Source organism: Panthera uncia (assembly GCF_023721935.1).
Source record: "Panthera uncia isolate 11264 chromosome C1 unlocalized genomic scaffold, Puncia_PCG_1.0 HiC_scaffold_3, whole genome shotgun sequence".
Lineage (NCBI taxonomy): Eukaryota > Metazoa > Chordata > Mammalia > Carnivora > Felidae > Panthera > Panthera uncia.
In genome coordinates this window covers 61666757-61683963 of record NW_026057584.1, presented here as the reverse complement: position 1 = coordinate 61683963, position 17207 = coordinate 61666757, and the positions used below count along the sequence as shown (strand labels likewise).

Sequence of the window (17207 nt, the reverse complement as noted above, 5' to 3'; positions counted from 1 at the left end):
TATTCTACAGAAGAAGCTGCATGTAGATATAATGCCCTATGTAGGGTTATTCGATGTGGTATTGCTTATAATAACATAAGGAGTATCTGTCAATATGAGACTGGTTAAATAGATTATGCTGCATCTGTACAATGGAACAACAAGCAGCTGTGAAAAAGTCAAAGCTCTCAATGTACAGAAATGGAAAGATTCCTAAGATCTATCGTTCAGTGAAAAAAATAAGGTGTGCAATGGTAGATGTTGTATGAAAGCCATTGCTGAACATACAAGTTGTTCCCTGTGCTATGAATTCTTCACTCTTCATTTTCTGTGTCAGTGCATTGTCATCAGCGGAGAAAGTGGCTCTGGGAAGACGGAAAGCACCCACCTGATTGTTCAGCATTTGACTTTCTTGGGGAAGGTATTGACTATCTGCTTCATGTACTGTGGCTAGAATCCTTACAGAGTAACTGCATATTTTATAAATGATGGAAATACTGGCTTTTATTAGGGATTACATAAAAACCTTCCGACTTTATTATGTTTACCTCCTGATAGCTAGGCCTCTTAAGATGTCAGCATGTCATCCTTCTTTCACGTAGTGAGGAAAATAATGCCAGCACGAATTTACTAGATTATCAGCAATTAATTTTTTATGTTTTCAATGTAATAGAAACATTTAGCCATTAAGTAGTAAAAGTGGTTAAACACTAGGAACGGGATTAGGGAGAGCCACTAAGGCTTTGATTAAAGGATTGGAAAATAGAAATCTTTGAGCAAAAGTTGAAGGAAATGGAAATTTTTAGCTTGGTTAAATGGACATTGAAGGAATGACTTAAAAAAACAGACTGGCAGTTACATATACTAAGAAGTAGTGTATTATGAAACTAAACATTTAAGGAATCTTTTTTACAGATGAGGTTAATTGAATATTATAATGGATGACTGAGAAAAGTTATGGGATCTCTCTATTTAAAATTCTTTCTAAAATGTTCAGGCATTTTATCAAGGATTTTAAGTAAAGTGTGGCTGGATGTAAAAATTGATAACCTAAACTAGTTGCTCATCTGAGAAAACGGTGTTAGTGGCTGATGATGATTTTCCCAAGTGAAGTTCTTCCCAAAAAGAATATGTGAATTTTGGGGGTAGGGAGGGGTGCCTGGCAGTTTTGCTAAAGTGATATTTCTGGAAGCTCCTCTTGACTGTTGTCTGTTTGGCACAGGCCAATAATCAGACCCTGAGAGAGAAAATCTTGCAAGTCAACTCCCTGGTGGAAGCCTTTGGAAATGCACGCACTGCCATCAATGACAATTCCAGCCGTTTTGGAAAATACCTGGAAATGATGTTTACACCAACGGGAGCTGTGATGGGGGCAAGAATCTCTGAGTATCTCCTTGAAAAATCGAGAGTTATAAAACAGGCAGTGTAGGTACACTATTTTATCACTCTGTTTTTGTTCTGGAAGATAGACCAGGAGGCTTTCGTAATCTTAATGGATACATTTCACCCTTGTTCTTAGCATCCAAGGTCCCCCTACCCCCAGAATTCCCAAGAACAAGGAATTATTTAAGCAAAGGATAGTGGTAATTTCTAACCTAAAAGATATTTGCAGGCTGAGTACAGAGGGTTGGGGTGGGAGTACTTTGGGATCAGGATGCCCTTTTCTTCTGAGCTGGTACTAGGTAGAATTTAGCAACATTGTGAATACTTTTAAAAATCATTGGGTACCTTAAAATTTAATTTGTATATTAAAAAAAGCACTGATAGTATTCTGCATACTGATTTTTTCCCCTAGATTCAGTAGGGGGGAAAAAAACCTTTGTTTTAGGAAGAGCATGGACTTCTCTGGATTCAAATGCTGACTCTGACATTGACTGTTCTTGGTTATGTCACTTAACCTCTCTGTGCCTTATCTGTGAAATGGAGATGCTTGTATTGCCTACCTCATGGATTTGCTATGAAGATTAAGGAGTTCATTTATATAAAATTACTTTAAAGAGTGCCGTGTGTAGTACATGTTATTAGAGGGCTAGCCATGCTTCCTATTATTATTGCAGGACACCAGACTTCCTCAGGAGCATGGTCCATTCGTGCATTATTCAGTAACTCCTGAATGCTTGTTGTATGCTAGTGTTGAGCTCTCTGCTGGAGTTGCAAAAGTAAGCAAAATAGACAAGGTTGCAGTATTCATGGAGCTCAGACTTGATGGGGGATTGTTGGGGGATTGTTGGGGGAGGGGAGGGAGGACCACAGGCATTAAAACGAGTAAATAAACAAATGCAGAACCATTATGATAAGTTCCAGGAAACAATATAAAGTGCTATGAAAGTAAAACAAGAGAAGGAAGGGCACCCGACCTAATCCAGGAAGACAGGGGCTCCCTGTGTATGAGACAGTTAATCTGAGACCTGAGGATCGCTAAGAGTTGGCCAGCAAGGTGGTGCTCTTCCCAAAAAGGGGGAGACAGGCAAAGATGAGCCTGAGACCAGATCATGCAGGGCTTTGGAACCAGGCTGGAGATTTCGAACCTTATTCTAAAGGCAATAGGAAACCATTTAATGTTCTCAAGCAGAGGAGTCACAAAACCCAAGGGGCATTTTGAAATGATCTCTCTGGTTTCAGTGGGGAAAATGGATTGAGGAGGTGCAAGAGGGATTGTGTTGAGACCATTAGGAGACTGTTTGTTGCCAGATCCATGTGAGATAGAATTTAGGCCTGGACTAAGATAGTAGCAGTGGAGGGAGATGGAAAGACGTGGATGAATCTGAGAGATACCATGCAAGAAGAATCTACAGGACTTGTTCTAGGGTAAGGGTTCAAGCATCCTCTCCTGCCACACATTTGCAGTTTCTTCACAAAATAGGGACTGGCATGCAAATTAAACAAATGAACAAAAAGACAGAGTGAGAGTTATTTCAGGTTCCCTGTGGCTTCTTGATTAATTTTTATGAGGTCACTTGCTTCTTTCTCCCCAAATTAGGGTGATTTTAAAGTTTATGGAGCTGCATCCGACAGAATGGAAAACACAGTTTTCTATGTTCAAATGTAAAAGGTCTTTTAGGAAGATAATGTGAAGAGGGTTCCAATCACAGCTACGTCACTTATTTTATATGTCACTTAGTGTAAATATCCTCATATCGTATTTTCCTTACATGCAAAAAGGGCATAAGAAAGTCATCCATACAGGACTATTATGAGAATCAAATGAGAGAATGTGATTTATACCAAATATAAACTCTGAAACATAATAGGTGCCTAATATACCATAATATTATTGTTAAGTTTATTCAATCTGATAGCAGTGATGAGGTAAAATAGACTGAAGATACTGAATGAGGAGAAAACGGGGCTCATGCAAATCCTGTTCACCTAACATTTCTGATCTGCTCCCTTCTGAGCACATAGTAGGATTTCTCTTTTACGTACACTGTGGTTAGATGTGGTCATATGATCAGTTCTGGCAAATGAACGTGTAATGACAAGACCCTCTGGCAAAGTGCAAGATGGTGGCTGCTGCATCAGCCTAGGCCCATGAGTGTCTATGATGAGCACACCCCCTTCCCTTTGCTGACTCTCAGTGGGCAGGTACTCTGAGCAAGAAGTGACCCTTTGTTCAGTTAAGCCACTGAGATCTTTGGAATATTTGTTATCTCAACAAAACCTAACCAAACCTGATGGATACAGGATGAAAATTAAATTGAATTTATGTAGGGATGGATGTTGATAGGCAATGTTAAGAAGAATTAAAACTAGAGGTATCTGTAAAAAAAACTGTAAGAAGGTAAGATCAAGATGGGTCAGCTGAAGACTGCACATGTATCAGAGTTTAAAGAATAAGTGATATTTGCACCAGGCATACTGATTCATAAAGCCCTAAAAGGGCTTTACCGTCTCCATGAATGGTGCCATCATCGCTAGATGCTCAAGTTAGGTACCTGGGAGGCAGACTCCAGGTCCTTTTCTCACACCACCCTCATTCATTCTCTCACGATGTTCTTTTAGTTGTTCCTCCAAATATATCTTTAAGCTTACTCTTGTTCTCCACCAGCACTATAATTGATACCTATCCAAGTTGCTTGCTCTCTCACCACGACCTCCTAATTGGTCTCCCTGCATCCATCTAGGCTTCTTACAGTCTAGTCTTCATCCTGCAGCTAGAATGTACTTTTTCAACACAGATCTACTCATGTTATATACTTAAAGTGCTTCTTGGCTCCAGTTTAATACACTTCAAAGAATTCTAATTGCTTAATCAACAAAGTCCTCATTATGGCCTAACAAGGCCTGGTATGGGCTGGCCCTGCCTACCTGCCCACCCCCTTCTCCCTAGCATCTTTTTGGTTCTATGTGGGTGTCAGGCTCAGAGCCCTTGTGTATATGTTGCTCCCTGTCTTTGGAATGCTCTTCCCCCTTCTTTCTGTAGCTCCTTCCAGTCCCTTCTCATGTTTCAGTGTTTGGCCTAAGTGTTATTTCCTTAGAGAGTCCTTCCCTTGACTTAACACAAGCAGCCCTTGTCCCCCAGCATTATTCTTCATCTTAGCCTTTTGTTTGTTTCAAAGCCCTCATCACAAGTTTCCTTGTTTTATCTAACTCCGTCACTAGAAGGGAGGCTCCAGAAGGCAGGAACCCTCTTAGTCCTGTATCCCTGGCACCTGGTACAGTGCTTGCCCTGACTGGCACTAGGTAAATTTATTAGTTGAGGGAACAGATGAGTGAGAAATGGTGAGCAGAGGCATCTGGAATACAAGAGAGGAATAAGAATATCCTAGAAGAGCTTTGGCAGGATAAATGACAAAGGAAGACCAGGATACTTAGAAGAAGCTGAAGAAAAGAGTGGGGCCCGTGTCACAGATGGGAACAAGGAGTAGAACAGTTTCTTTTCACAGAGCTAAATTGGCCAAAATGAGGATTTGTCAAATCCTGGGATATCAACAGAAGAGACTGCCCTCCTCCAGAGGAAGGAAAGGGACCCAGAGCAGGGCTTTTCAAACTGTCTATGCTGAAGGACCAGTTAAAAAAAATTCTTGGGGTGCCTGGGTGGCTCAGTTGATTAAGCATCTGACTCTTGATTTCGGCTCAGGTCATGATCTCGTGGTTGGTGGGTTTGAGCCCCACTTCGGGCTCTGCACTGGCAGGGGAACTGGTGCATACTGCTTTGAATGGCATTTGAAAGAACACGGGTTTGAAAGAGTGGAGACCTCAGTCCGGGACCCAGTTTTGCTCCCTACCTTGCCGTAGGACTGGAGAGCCACTGTCTGGGGCTCCAATAAAATAGGGAGATTGACTGATGTCTCTAAGCTGTTATCACTGTTTCTGAAGCAACACGGGTTACTAACGGAAGGCATGTGACACAGATGCCTCGTCCTTTGGGCTGTACTAGAAATATCTCTAAATGTGTATAACCTGACTGCGACGTACGAATGTTCCATTCTCTAAAACCTCCTTCTGCGTAAAGATAAGTGTGTTTAATAATGTGACACTGTGACAATTACTATACTAATCCTATCACTATTACTATTCTGTAATTGGGATGTGGCAAATTTAATTGCCTGAAAATGCAAATTTGCTACAGGATAATATTTTTCACAGAAAGATGGTATAGATTACTTAAAGTGGGGAGGCCCCAGAATATATCATTAATAATATCCTCTCCCCTCTTTTCTTCCAGGGGAGAGAAAAATTTTCACATATTTTACTATATTTATGCTGGTCTTTATCACCAGAAGAAACTTTCTGAGTTCAGACTTCCTGAGGAAAAGCCTCCTAGGTAAGTATCAGGGCGTTTTAGTTGTTGATTTTTAATGAATGTGTAAATAGCAATTGAGAAAACTTGGAAATAAATGGAACTATTTTTCCTAACTGGACACTGATAGTGTCTTAAGTTGAAATACCCAAGGTGGATGGCACCATTTTCATTTTCCAGAAAGCTCAAAAGCTTAACTGCAGCCATTCACCTTTTGCATTTTCTAGAACGTTTAAAAACTTAACTGCGGCCATTTTACTCAGCCACGTGCACCATTATTCCACTGCAATTGGACTGAAAGGGAAATGCCCTTGTGAAGAAGGAGCCCAGTGATGCCCTGGTATTTGGGGTGCCATTTGCCACGTCAATGCTCATTGTATTTGGTCATACTCCATTTAGGTACATAGCTGATGAAACTGGAAGGGTGATACACGACATCACTTCCAAGGAATCTTACAGAAGACAATTTGAAGCAATTCAGCATTGCTTCAGGATTATAGGATTCACTGACAAGGTAGGTGATTCCCAAAAGAAAAAGAAACTCAGGTGTTAATATTCTTGTATCAATGTGACTGTAGATGTGAACGTTCTAAGCTGGGGCAGGATACTTTCTTTTCAGTTGCCATCTGGTCATGTATAAGGTCTTGCTCCTCAACGTATGGTCTGATCAGACCAGAAATATTGTCATCATGTGAGAGCTTGTTAGAAATGCGGACTCTCAGGTCCATCTATGAACAGGTGAACCCGAATCTGCATTTTAACAAGAAGCACAAGTGAATATTAAATTAGAAGTACTGTTGTAAGTGCCACATGCCTGCAAATTGTTACCGTTGTCATCAGTTCACTACAGCTGTGATAACAAACACCAAAACAATATTGCCCTTTTCAGAGTTGGGGTTGTTCCAGCCATTAAAGTGTGTTGTGTAATATGAGTATAGGAATATGTAGGTTACACCAAGGCTCAGAAATATATTTATACAAGTAGCTCCTTGTGCACCAAAACAAATTAATTTAAACCTTTTCAACTTTCTGGCAGTCACTTCCTTCTCCATGGTACACAGTTGTTCATTATTACCTCTAGCTCTAAGTACTCAACTACTCTTATCTTACGAGATACAGGCTGTCTCTATTAAATATATGCCAGGGGTGACAGAAGATATTTATAACCCTAGGTTCAAATATTATTCTGTGATACATTTATGTCATAGTTTCTGGGCTTCATGCCATCAATTTGGCAAAATACACAGATTCTTTTGCTTTTCCACGAAAGGAGGTGAATGATTAGGAGGTAGGTGAGAGTGTTAAATCTTAAGGGATTAGATTACAAGACACTCCAGTTACCCTGGGACAGCCACTCTGGGTAAAGTATTGCTTCTGTAATCTAATGAGTTTGGCCAGCCCTTCCCTTCCCAGCATGGCTGATTTTAGTCATAATAATACCTTTCTTTTCTTCTAGCCAGCTGTTAATTTTCTCTGTCTGCCTCCCACTGACTTTAGACTGACAGACAGTGGAAAATCCCAAAGGTCAGATAAAAACAGAACTGTATTTCCCTTGGCTCCTTAGAGGAGAGCAATTAAACAGGTTCCAGCCTTATTAAAGGACCTTTATGGTTATTAATTTGTAGAGCTGATTGTTATCAAGATGCATCACCAGGAGAGTCCAAGCGTGGTGGAGATGGCAGTAGAACGATTTCAAGTCACCTCGGTCATGCCAAGGTGTTCAGGGGCATACTAGCTGGAAAGGGTACAGGAACAATAGAGAAGTTAGTCATAAGGTTAATAATATTTTGCTTTCAATGACTATAAAGATGGGTGTAGAATACTGTGAAGAGATTGGTCCTAGCTCTAAAAGAACGTATATAATGGCTTTGTTCTAATAATAGAAATGTATTGCAAATAATAATAAATCAAGCTGTTTTAAGATAACAAAAAACAAAACAAACTAAATATGCTAAAAGTATGTGTCTTTGAGGTAAGCCATCCCTAACCCTTGATGAAAAAAAAGTACAGTAGAATTGAATTGAATGAATGAGTGAATAAATGTGAAAAGAAAGAAGTGTAAAAAGTGGTAGACATAATTTCTGCCTGATCTGGACTATAAAATGAATAACAAGAATGTAATGATATGTTTATAGTTTCACCGTGTCCCATATTAATTGATACTGGAAATAAACCAACTTATGTCAGCAACCTTGGAAATGGAAGGAAGAGGCTGGCTCTGATCTCTCTGATCTTAAATTCTTTGGTTATATCTTTGTCTATATCTCTATAGACAACCTGTTTTTGCTGAATTCACTCAGTTTACTTTATAAACTCAAAGTAGTTTGACTAAATTCAGAAAGATTCAGGTGAATGTAGTCAGGGATCGGATGCCAAATAGCTGACGTATCACAACTTTTTCTTAAGTTTATTTCTAGACAGAGGGACATTTTCTAGACATAGCTTAAATAAACTGGTCAATTTAATCAAAATGATGGTCACCCTCTTTTCTTATAATGTCACTAAGTACCCTGCAGGAATCCTCATAGTATTCTTCAGATTCCTCCAAACTCCCATAGCAAAATTATAAGTAGCAAACCTTAGTGCAGACTCAAGAACATGAATTTTAATTCTGGGACATCAGCCAAAAGTATCAGAAAGAACACTTGACCCTGAGTTTATTGTAAAGAAACCACCCTGGTAGAAGGAGTCTTTGACTAACAATGATGGTTCCTTGCAGGGGATTGGGCAGGGGTTGGGGGGTTGGGGGGGTGGGATTATACCTAACACCCTATTATGAAGATCCATGCCTTTTTGGAATCAAGCATTATTATTTTTGTTTAATATTAATGCTTGTCTTGCTGGTATATGAATAATCATAATGTATTAAATTGAGTTTTATGTATGTTTATATTTAATACTACATGAAAAGATTTTAGGCAGATTATCTGTGTGAGGGTCAAGATTGGATATTTTACTGCAGATCCCTTGATGAAGAGGTTAGGGAGAAGGCTTTGAGATTAGGGCAAAATTTTTTCCCTTTCTTCAAGACAGATTATGTATTTGGGAGAGTATTGCTGAAGAGAAACCGAAGGGTTTATGTGTTAAAATGTAAATGGGAGATCTTGAGGATTTTCAGTGTTCAAATGATAGACAATAGGACTTACCATGTTTTTAAAACTTTATTGATGTATGATTGATATACACCCCCTACCCTCAAATGTTTTTAAACCCATCATTGGCTTTCAAGATACAAATGTTGTGAAAACATTTTTCTTTTCAGAGGTGAAACATCCTCTGAAAAGGAAACTGAAGAAAGGTGTTGGGATAGAGCCCGTAAGAGAGAAAGCCCTTTAACTGGGCCTAATGTGGTACTTAGAGCAGCTGGTAAAAAACTAGAGACTTGTAAAAAGGAAACAAGGTAAAGAGATACTGAGAGGACAAGTAAATGCCTAGGAGAGGAACAGAGAAACAACTACCATGAGATGCCTGTGAGCCAGGCTGGGAGCAACTCCAGGCTAAATGGAAATCAGCTCCAGGCTAATGGAAAACTAAGATCCTTCTCAATTTTCTGCTTAGCTTTAACTTTATCGAGAGAATACCTACATCAGTGAAAGGAGTATCTTCTGAGAAAAGGAAAGAAGCAGCAAAGACATCCTGCATGAGATGTTGATGGGGAAAGGCTCTTTCTTCCCCACTTCTGCTGATTGATGATAAAAATGAATTCATACTCATCAACAGTGAATTGGGAAACCAGCTGGAGAAGTTGTTAGTCTTCTTGATAGTATTCCTGTCCTGGGTGAGGTTATTTTGTGTTATCACGTAGAAAGTTGAAAACATAAGAAATAAAAAATAGAGCATGGTAACAAGATTCTGTAGCAAAGGCAGGATGCCAGGAAAGGGTGCATAGAACTGGAGATCAGACAAGAGGAAATAAGCAAAGTGAGGAAGGTGAAAATCTTTCTCAGGATAGCTGTGGGGAGAAAAGAAGAGACTTGATGAAAAAGTACTGGGGGTGGGGCACGCCTAGGTGGCTCAGTCAGTTGAGCATCTGACTCTTGATTTCTGCTTAGGTCATGATCTCACAGTTCATGAGATTGAGCCCCACATCAGGCTCTGCGCTGACAACGTGGAGCCTGCTTGGGATTCATTCTGTCTCTCTCTCCCTCTCTCTCCCTCCCTCCCTCCCTCCCTCTCTCCCTCCCACCCTCCCTCCCTCTCTGCCCCTCCCTTGCTTGCATGCCTGCTCACGCTGTCTCTCAAATAAGCATTAAAAAAAAAAAAAAAAAAGTACTGGGGAGGGAGATGTAATCCCACAGATGAACTTGCTACTGATTGTCCTCTAACATGACAGTATATGGGTGATGTTTTGACTTGACCATAAGGGTGGATATAGGTTCCTAGGCCAGAAAGGCAGAACTAATCAATCTAAGGGGGAGACTGAAGGAATCAAGTGGAATAGCTTGGAATTGTAGCATAAAGAGGACTCTAAGGCTAATTCCTCCATAATGAGGTCAACATTGGATACCCTTCTCAAGTTCCCTTGTCTAAACCAAGGAAGAAGACCCAACCTACCATTAGGTTCAGTCATTCACAGTGTTTGAACCCCAAAATTTTCACTGAAGGTCACATGGGTAGTTTTTCAAAAGAACAAATGTCTGAGTATTGTGCTGAAGAGAATATTGCCAGAGAAACAACTAGGTGAGAACTACCATTTTCTTTGGGGATAATCACCCCAGTGGTGAAATGCCTGGAAGCCCTATTTTGGGAGGTTTCATGCCTTGTATGGTCATATATGTTGCATGTGTGTGTGTTAATTAGAGGAAGTACATTTTTTTCCTCAGAGTATTGAGAGTTTAGATAACTTTTTGAGATAACTGGATACAGAAATAATAGCTATATCAAACTCATTGCCTTAGAGTCTCTGTTTACCCCCTGGGAAGTTGCTTGCTTGTTGCATTCCATGAGCTTCATATTGTATTGATCGAGGTAATGAGGTGCTGCCATGTTAAATCCACACTAGTCCCAGAAAACCCATTTGGTAGGTGTTCTCCTTAGCCAGTCTTAAGTTGTGTGATTAAAACAGTGATTCTTGACCGCAGAAACAGGACGATTTGCCTTTGATTTAGAAGTTTGAAGAACAATATTTATCTATAGCAGAAGCCTGGTTTAAAATCCTCATTTGTCTTTGTAGCATTATCAGGTATCCAGCAGATGTCACTATTACAGTCTGTGTTCAGTTGTTGGCTTTACTGAGGAATGTTCACAGGAAGGCTCAATTTGGGAACAATGCTTTATCAATGATCTAATGACGGTTCCTATTAGTTTGCTGCTGTGTATAGTACTAAATCAAGTTCCTCACCTGAGTGTTTTTGTGGAAGTACTTTTCTCTATCTATAAGCATAAGATGCAGAAATTTACTGGCTACCCATTTATCTCACCTACAGGAAATGCATATGTTTAAATAAATAAATATACTTTATATTTTACCACTAATGCTACTTACATATTTAACTTTCAATATAAAAATAGGGCTTAGGTAATCTAAACTATCTTCGCTCACAACACTCTGACATCAAATATGTGGAGTTTTTTCCCCCCATACCAACCAATTCTCCTATAATTCAATTCGCTTCTGATACTGTCTACCTGGAGTTAATATCTGATCACACAAGTGAGGGGTTCAGTTCCCTAAGACTGCTCCCACTTCAGACACTAATGGCAAGTCCTGCTTGTTCAGTGGGGTTCTCCTAATGACCAAATGGCTATGAAATGGGAGGTTTAGGGTCCCAAGATCCCAAACTTGAGTTTATTAATTGGATAGAAGGATTCAAAAAACTTGGGAAAACAGTTTACTTTATCATAAAGGATAAAACTCAGGAGAAGCCAAGTGAAAGAGGAGATACATAGGGCAAGGTTTGGGGAAAGGGGTACCTCTCCTCTCACCACCTTCATGTGTTCAACAACCTGGAAGTGTTCTGAGCCTCATCAGTTATGGGTTTAAATGGAGGCTCCATTACATAGGCATGAATGATTAAATTATTGCCAATTGGTGATTAACTCAATCTCCAGGATTTTCCCCTCCTTGGAAGTCCAGGATTCAGCTAAAAATTCTTACCCTTTAATGTGTGGTCTCTCTAGCAACCAGCCCCCATTCCCTAAGGGTCACCTCATTGGCATGAACTCAGTTACGGCTGAGGGGCTTACTCTGAATGACAGAGGATATTCCTTTAACACCTACCACTCATAATCCCAAGGGTTGTATAAACTCTTGTGCCAGAGATTGGAGTGAAGACCAAATCTATGTTTTTATTATATCACAATATCACAAATAATTTCTAGTGAGTCAGAATATTTCCTGACCTCATTCATAATTATATACTCTATTATTTAACTTCAGAATGTTCAATGAGCCATTAATAAGTGCCCTGATAACTATTTCATAAAAGCTGTTCAAAAGAGGTTAAGGAAACATCTCCTCTCTTGTGTTGAAGAAAGAACATACCTGAATTTGGGAGTTGGTATTAGTTAGGGAAGTGGCTCAAAGTGGCATAAAGAACAAAGAAGATCAGTTCTCCCTGACGGAAGCATTTCATGGTGAGAGGTTCACGCTGCAGAACAACTTTGTTCCATGCAGTCATTAGTCTCAGGAATCCTAGTCAGCTGCATAGTTGAGGCTGGGTTTTTGGGCGTTCCAGCCAGCAATAATGGGAAAGAAAGCATGGAGGAGGCATGCTTGTTTCTGTAAGACTGGGCTCAGAATTGCCCACGTCATTCCTCTTGCTCCTTTGTTAAGAGTTTAGTTCTACTGTCTAACTTCAAGGGAGGTTTCGAAATTATTTGTGTGCCCAGGAAAAGGGTGTGTGTGTGTTGGACTTCAGTGGACAACTAGCAGTGCTGGTGGTTTGTTAGTTTGATTGGCAGTGACCAAACATGGCTCTTGCTGTCCTTTTCAGGAGGTGCACTCAGTGTACAGAATTTTGGCTGGGATTTTGAATATTGGAAACATTGAGTTTGCAGCTATTTCCTCTCAACATCAAACTGATAAAAGTGAGGTGCCCAATGCTGAAGCTTTGGAAAATGGTAATTGTTTGATGTCTGTGCACTGTGTAGCCAAAATACATGTTTCTTTCACTTTGGTACTTTCTCAAGATGCTGTAAAATATAGAGTAGCTGTTGCTGGTCTCTGTACTGACTTTGGGTATTTTCACCAACTGGGATTTCCCAAAGGATGTCTTGTAGACCATCACAATTCTTTTTATAAGCTGCAAATAAATGCTCTGCAGAAAAGAATTCTGTGCCAGGTCACTTTGGGCAGTGGTGTCAACACTGGCTACTTTTGAAAACCAGCTACAAGTTTTTGAAAAAATACGAGAGGTGGATCTCTCTCTGAATCCACTGAATCAGCATCTCCAGGGGAGAAGTCAGGCACTATTTATTTTTGAAGTTCTATAGGAGATGATGGCACAAGGAAACCAAATCCTGAGTTAGGGAAAAAAAACACTGATTTAAATAAACACCATTTGTGTTAAACAGTATCTTTTACTGCCTTTAATAAAGTAATGTGCTTTTTGATTCTTGAGAAGAGTATAGTCCCCGGCTATTTGACCAAAGACCATCTCCTCTCACTTTTTTTCATCAAATACCTGGGAAGAGCTTTCAGAACAGTGTGGATGTTCTGTTACTGTGTCCATCTGGATGCTTCTTGGTGTTAGGGACCTGGCTTGTTTACCTTTGCATCTGAAGTGCCTAGGGAGAGCCTGACACATAGTGGATGTTGAATAAATGCTGGCTGAATGAATGAATGGATGGATGGATGACTACATTCTCTGGTGTCATCCTTACCCTGTATTCCAGCTGCCTCCCTTCTCTGCATCAGCCCCGAAGAACTCCAAGAGGCCCTTATCTCACAGTGTGTGGTCACCCGGGGTGAGACCATCATCCGTGCCAACACTGTCGACAGAGCCGCGGATGTCCGAGATGCCATGTCCAAAGCCTTGTATGCGAGGCTCTTCAGTTGGATTGTAAATCGCATCAATACACTCCTGCAGCCAGACAAACGTATATGGCAAGTTCCCTTGGGAAGCAGAGGCCCTGGGAGAGCTGTCATTGACCCCGATGTCTCCTAGATTTGCAAGAGAAAGTGTTTGGTCCACTCATGAGTTTTCTTTAGTGAAGCTCTCAAGTCTTCACCTTTAAAAGGAGAATGGTATCCAGGACAATGGAAGAGGCACATGACTGACAGAGCTGTTATAGTGTAGTGTTTAAGAGAACAGCTTTGTCTGGGAGCTGGGCAAACTGGGTCTGCATCTAAGCTCTAGAGCTTGATCAGTCCCATATTCTAAGTCACAGTTTTCTCATCTGTAACATGAGGGTAATGATATCCTCCTCATAGTGTTGTTTTCAGAATGAGATGTAGTTTCATGTAAAGTTTTAAAGCACCATATCTTACATTATTTGCATTATATCATTACATTACTACTGCTACTCCTGCTGTTACTACTATTTCTTTCTAAGCATTGACGGTTTCTATATTGTGGAAGAATTGACAACATCAAGTTCTAAAGAGTGTTCTTCCAATTAAGCCTTATGGGTGGGAAGGTGAAATAATGAATGGGCAGTAGTTCTAGCCCCTTCCGATAGAGTGGTTCCTCGTTAATCTTTCTCTTTATGGAGCTTCTGAGTAAGATTTTAAAGGATTCTACTGCTTAAAAAAAGTTGGAAAGACTGTTGAAAAACTGAAGGAATGAATACTTTAAAACACAAACTGTTTCTTCCTTTAGAGGTGGCTGAATGCTGCTTTCCATGAGTGGGTATATATGTTGGTAAACACACGGGCATATGTATTTAACATCGTCCTGAGATGAATGTTTCTTCCCCTAACAATTTTTTTTCTTCTCTTCAATGCAGTAGTGCAGATGATGGTATGAATGTGGGGATCTTGGATATTTTTGGATTCGAGAACTTTGGGAGAAATTCATTTGAGCAGCTCTGCATAAACATTGCCAATGAGCAAATCCAATACTATTTCAACCAGCACGTTTTTGCTCTTGAGCAGGTAATAGTGAACTCTGAAGTAACTAAACCTGGTGGGGAAGGTGCCTCCAAGCTGCCCACAATTAGAAGCGGAAACCCCGTTAGGCTAACAGATAAAAGATTCTAAGGAAAAAACCACTGGTGAGGCAGTCCTGCCTGTCCTGTCAAAATAAATAGTCTAAATTTAGCCTGAAGAAAAAAGTCTTGATTTCTGTGGAAAGTTACATTTCCTCACTTGAGTGGAGCTGGTGACAAGCCAGTTATTTAATTGTTGCTTCTAAACTGTTTCATGCACCTTGTCCAAAATGCTACATTCTCTTGCTACCTTATTTAAGTAAAATAAGTGTCCAAAATGACACAGGATGATGTTGAATTCAGGGCATTAACTCCCAAATGGGCCATCCCCATCCCCTATCTCCTGCACACCAGATCCCACAGTAACTGCTGGGGTGGGTGTGGAATGTCTCCAGGGAGGAGTAAGATATGTTCTTGGTTTTCTCCAAATGAAAGTCTTTTCACTATGAGTTTAATGGTAAATCAAATTGAATGTGAAGCTCATGTGCCCAAAAGCTAGGGGACCTTCCCCTCCACCCTAATTTCTACCCCAACCCCAAGATTCTATCTTGTATGAAGTTGTTCAACAATGAAACATACTAAGCCCTTTGTTTTAATGTAGAAGTGAAGGTATACACACACTATGCTGTGATTAGATAAACACGAATTATTGGTTTTATCAGTGGACCTGGATAAATCTGGATCACCCACCCCTCCCCTCCCCTCCCACTCTGCGTGAAATTCCACCTCCTTTTCAGTCAAGGCTCCCTGCATTTATTTTCCCTGGGAAATCTGGAATTTTCTTTGTTTTCCAGCCGGAGATGATTCCCTTGCAGAATCCTTTGTAGAAGATAGATGTCTGTTTTCTTCCTGGTTTAAACCATATTTATCACCAAAATAGTTTTTTTTTCAGCTTCCCTTCCATTCCATGTCAGTTTCTAAATTACAAGTTACCAAGTTGGTATTTGGGAGACAGCACTGTCCCTTCTTTTGCTGACTTCAGCTGCCTGCCACAGGATGTGCCTGTAGGTCAGACTTAAACCCAAAGCTTCAACAGTGCTATATGCAGAAGACTCCTTTGCTACACCCATAAAACACAGCCTGTTTTCCACATACAGTCAGTGTTTCCAGACACAGAATGTGCATGCCAAAGCAGCCTGGTGCCACCTAGGCCAGTTTTGGGCTGGAGACATTCACAATCCATTTCCCTCCAGGTGGAATATCAGAATGAAGGCATTGATGCTACACCTGTGATGTATGAGGACAACCGCCCACTCTTGGACATGTTCCTCCAGAAGCCCCTGGGACTGCTTGCACTTTTGGATGAGGAAAGTCGATTTCCCCAAGCAACTGATCAGACCCTGGTTGGTAGGTATCTTTTGTAAAAGGCATAATGCACTCAGAAGAGAACTTGGTTCATGTCATCAAATGAGCGTGGCTGAGCATTTTGGCCACCTGGTAGGCTATGCAAGTATAGGATCTATTTTTAATGCATTGAAATATTCAGCAAATGTCCTGATAGATTGTGTCTTAAAGCAAACCCATCACCAAGCCCTCCTCACACTCCTATTGCTGCCAACGTAAATACCTTTATCCTTTGTCAATTTCATTTTTTATACCTTCCTGTCCCTTATTTCCTATAACCAATAATTGCTTCTCCTCCTTTTCATACCCTTCTCTCCTATCTTTGCCTGGATCCCATCCACCTCTAGTCCAAGTTTGTATAGAAGACCCTTCTGGTCTCATGGCTTCTAGACTCATACTTACCCTCTCTACCCTGGACATCCCAGCTAATTTAGTCTTTCTAAAGCCACCTTTTCATTAGTTTACTATTGTCTGCGGCCTGCCAGTAAGACACCTCATCCTAGCATTAAAGGCCCTTTGTATTCTATCCCCGTTCCCTTTGTCCGTCTGCTTCTTCAGTCTTCAGTGTTGTATATGATCCCTTCCCTCGCTGAGATTGTGAGATATTTAGGGCAACAAAGCCCCAATCTTTGTATCCATTTAGTACTTAGCACAGATCCTCACACAGAGTAGGCTCTCAGTTACAACAGTAGCAAACATTGTTTATTGAGGGAGGAACAGAAAGCTTCAAGTCTTTTCCCCAGATAGGAAATTGATTGGTGGGAGAGATTCTCTTCAGGAGTTGACATTGTCACCTTCGGTGGTTTCCTTTTACCTATGAAATCATCACAAGTTGCCATGATAGGTTTAAACAAGGGTTGTTTGCCTTCTTCTGTGGGATATCTTTATGGTTCTAAAGCTAATTGGTCAGAGTTCTGGTGTCATCAGTGTCCGTGCTAGGAGTTCTTAGAACAAAACAAGATGTTAGGGCATCGCCTGACGCTAAAGACAAATACAAAACAACTAAACGAAGACTTGATGGTAAGCCCATTTCAACAGGGCATTTTTCACT

The 17207-nt window shown here is 40.5% G+C and overlaps 1 protein-coding gene across 1 annotated transcript in view; it reads left to right on the top strand.

Annotated features, from left to right (window-relative positions):
* MYO3B (myosin IIIB) overlaps positions 1–17207 on the top strand; it is a 407188-nt gene that overhangs the window by 185001 nt on the left and 204980 nt on the right. Inside the window, exons 13-20 of the mRNA XM_049616047.1 lie at positions 317–400; positions 1202–1404; positions 5648–5746; positions 6122–6236; positions 12658–12784; positions 13559–13769; positions 14612–14759; positions 16006–16159. Coding sequence (XP_049472004.1) covers positions 317–400; positions 1202–1404; positions 5648–5746; positions 6122–6236; positions 12658–12784; positions 13559–13769; positions 14612–14759; positions 16006–16159 — 1141 coding nt within the window. The remainder of the gene's footprint in view (positions 1–316; positions 401–1201; positions 1405–5647; positions 5747–6121; positions 6237–12657; positions 12785–13558; positions 13770–14611; positions 14760–16005; positions 16160–17207) is intronic.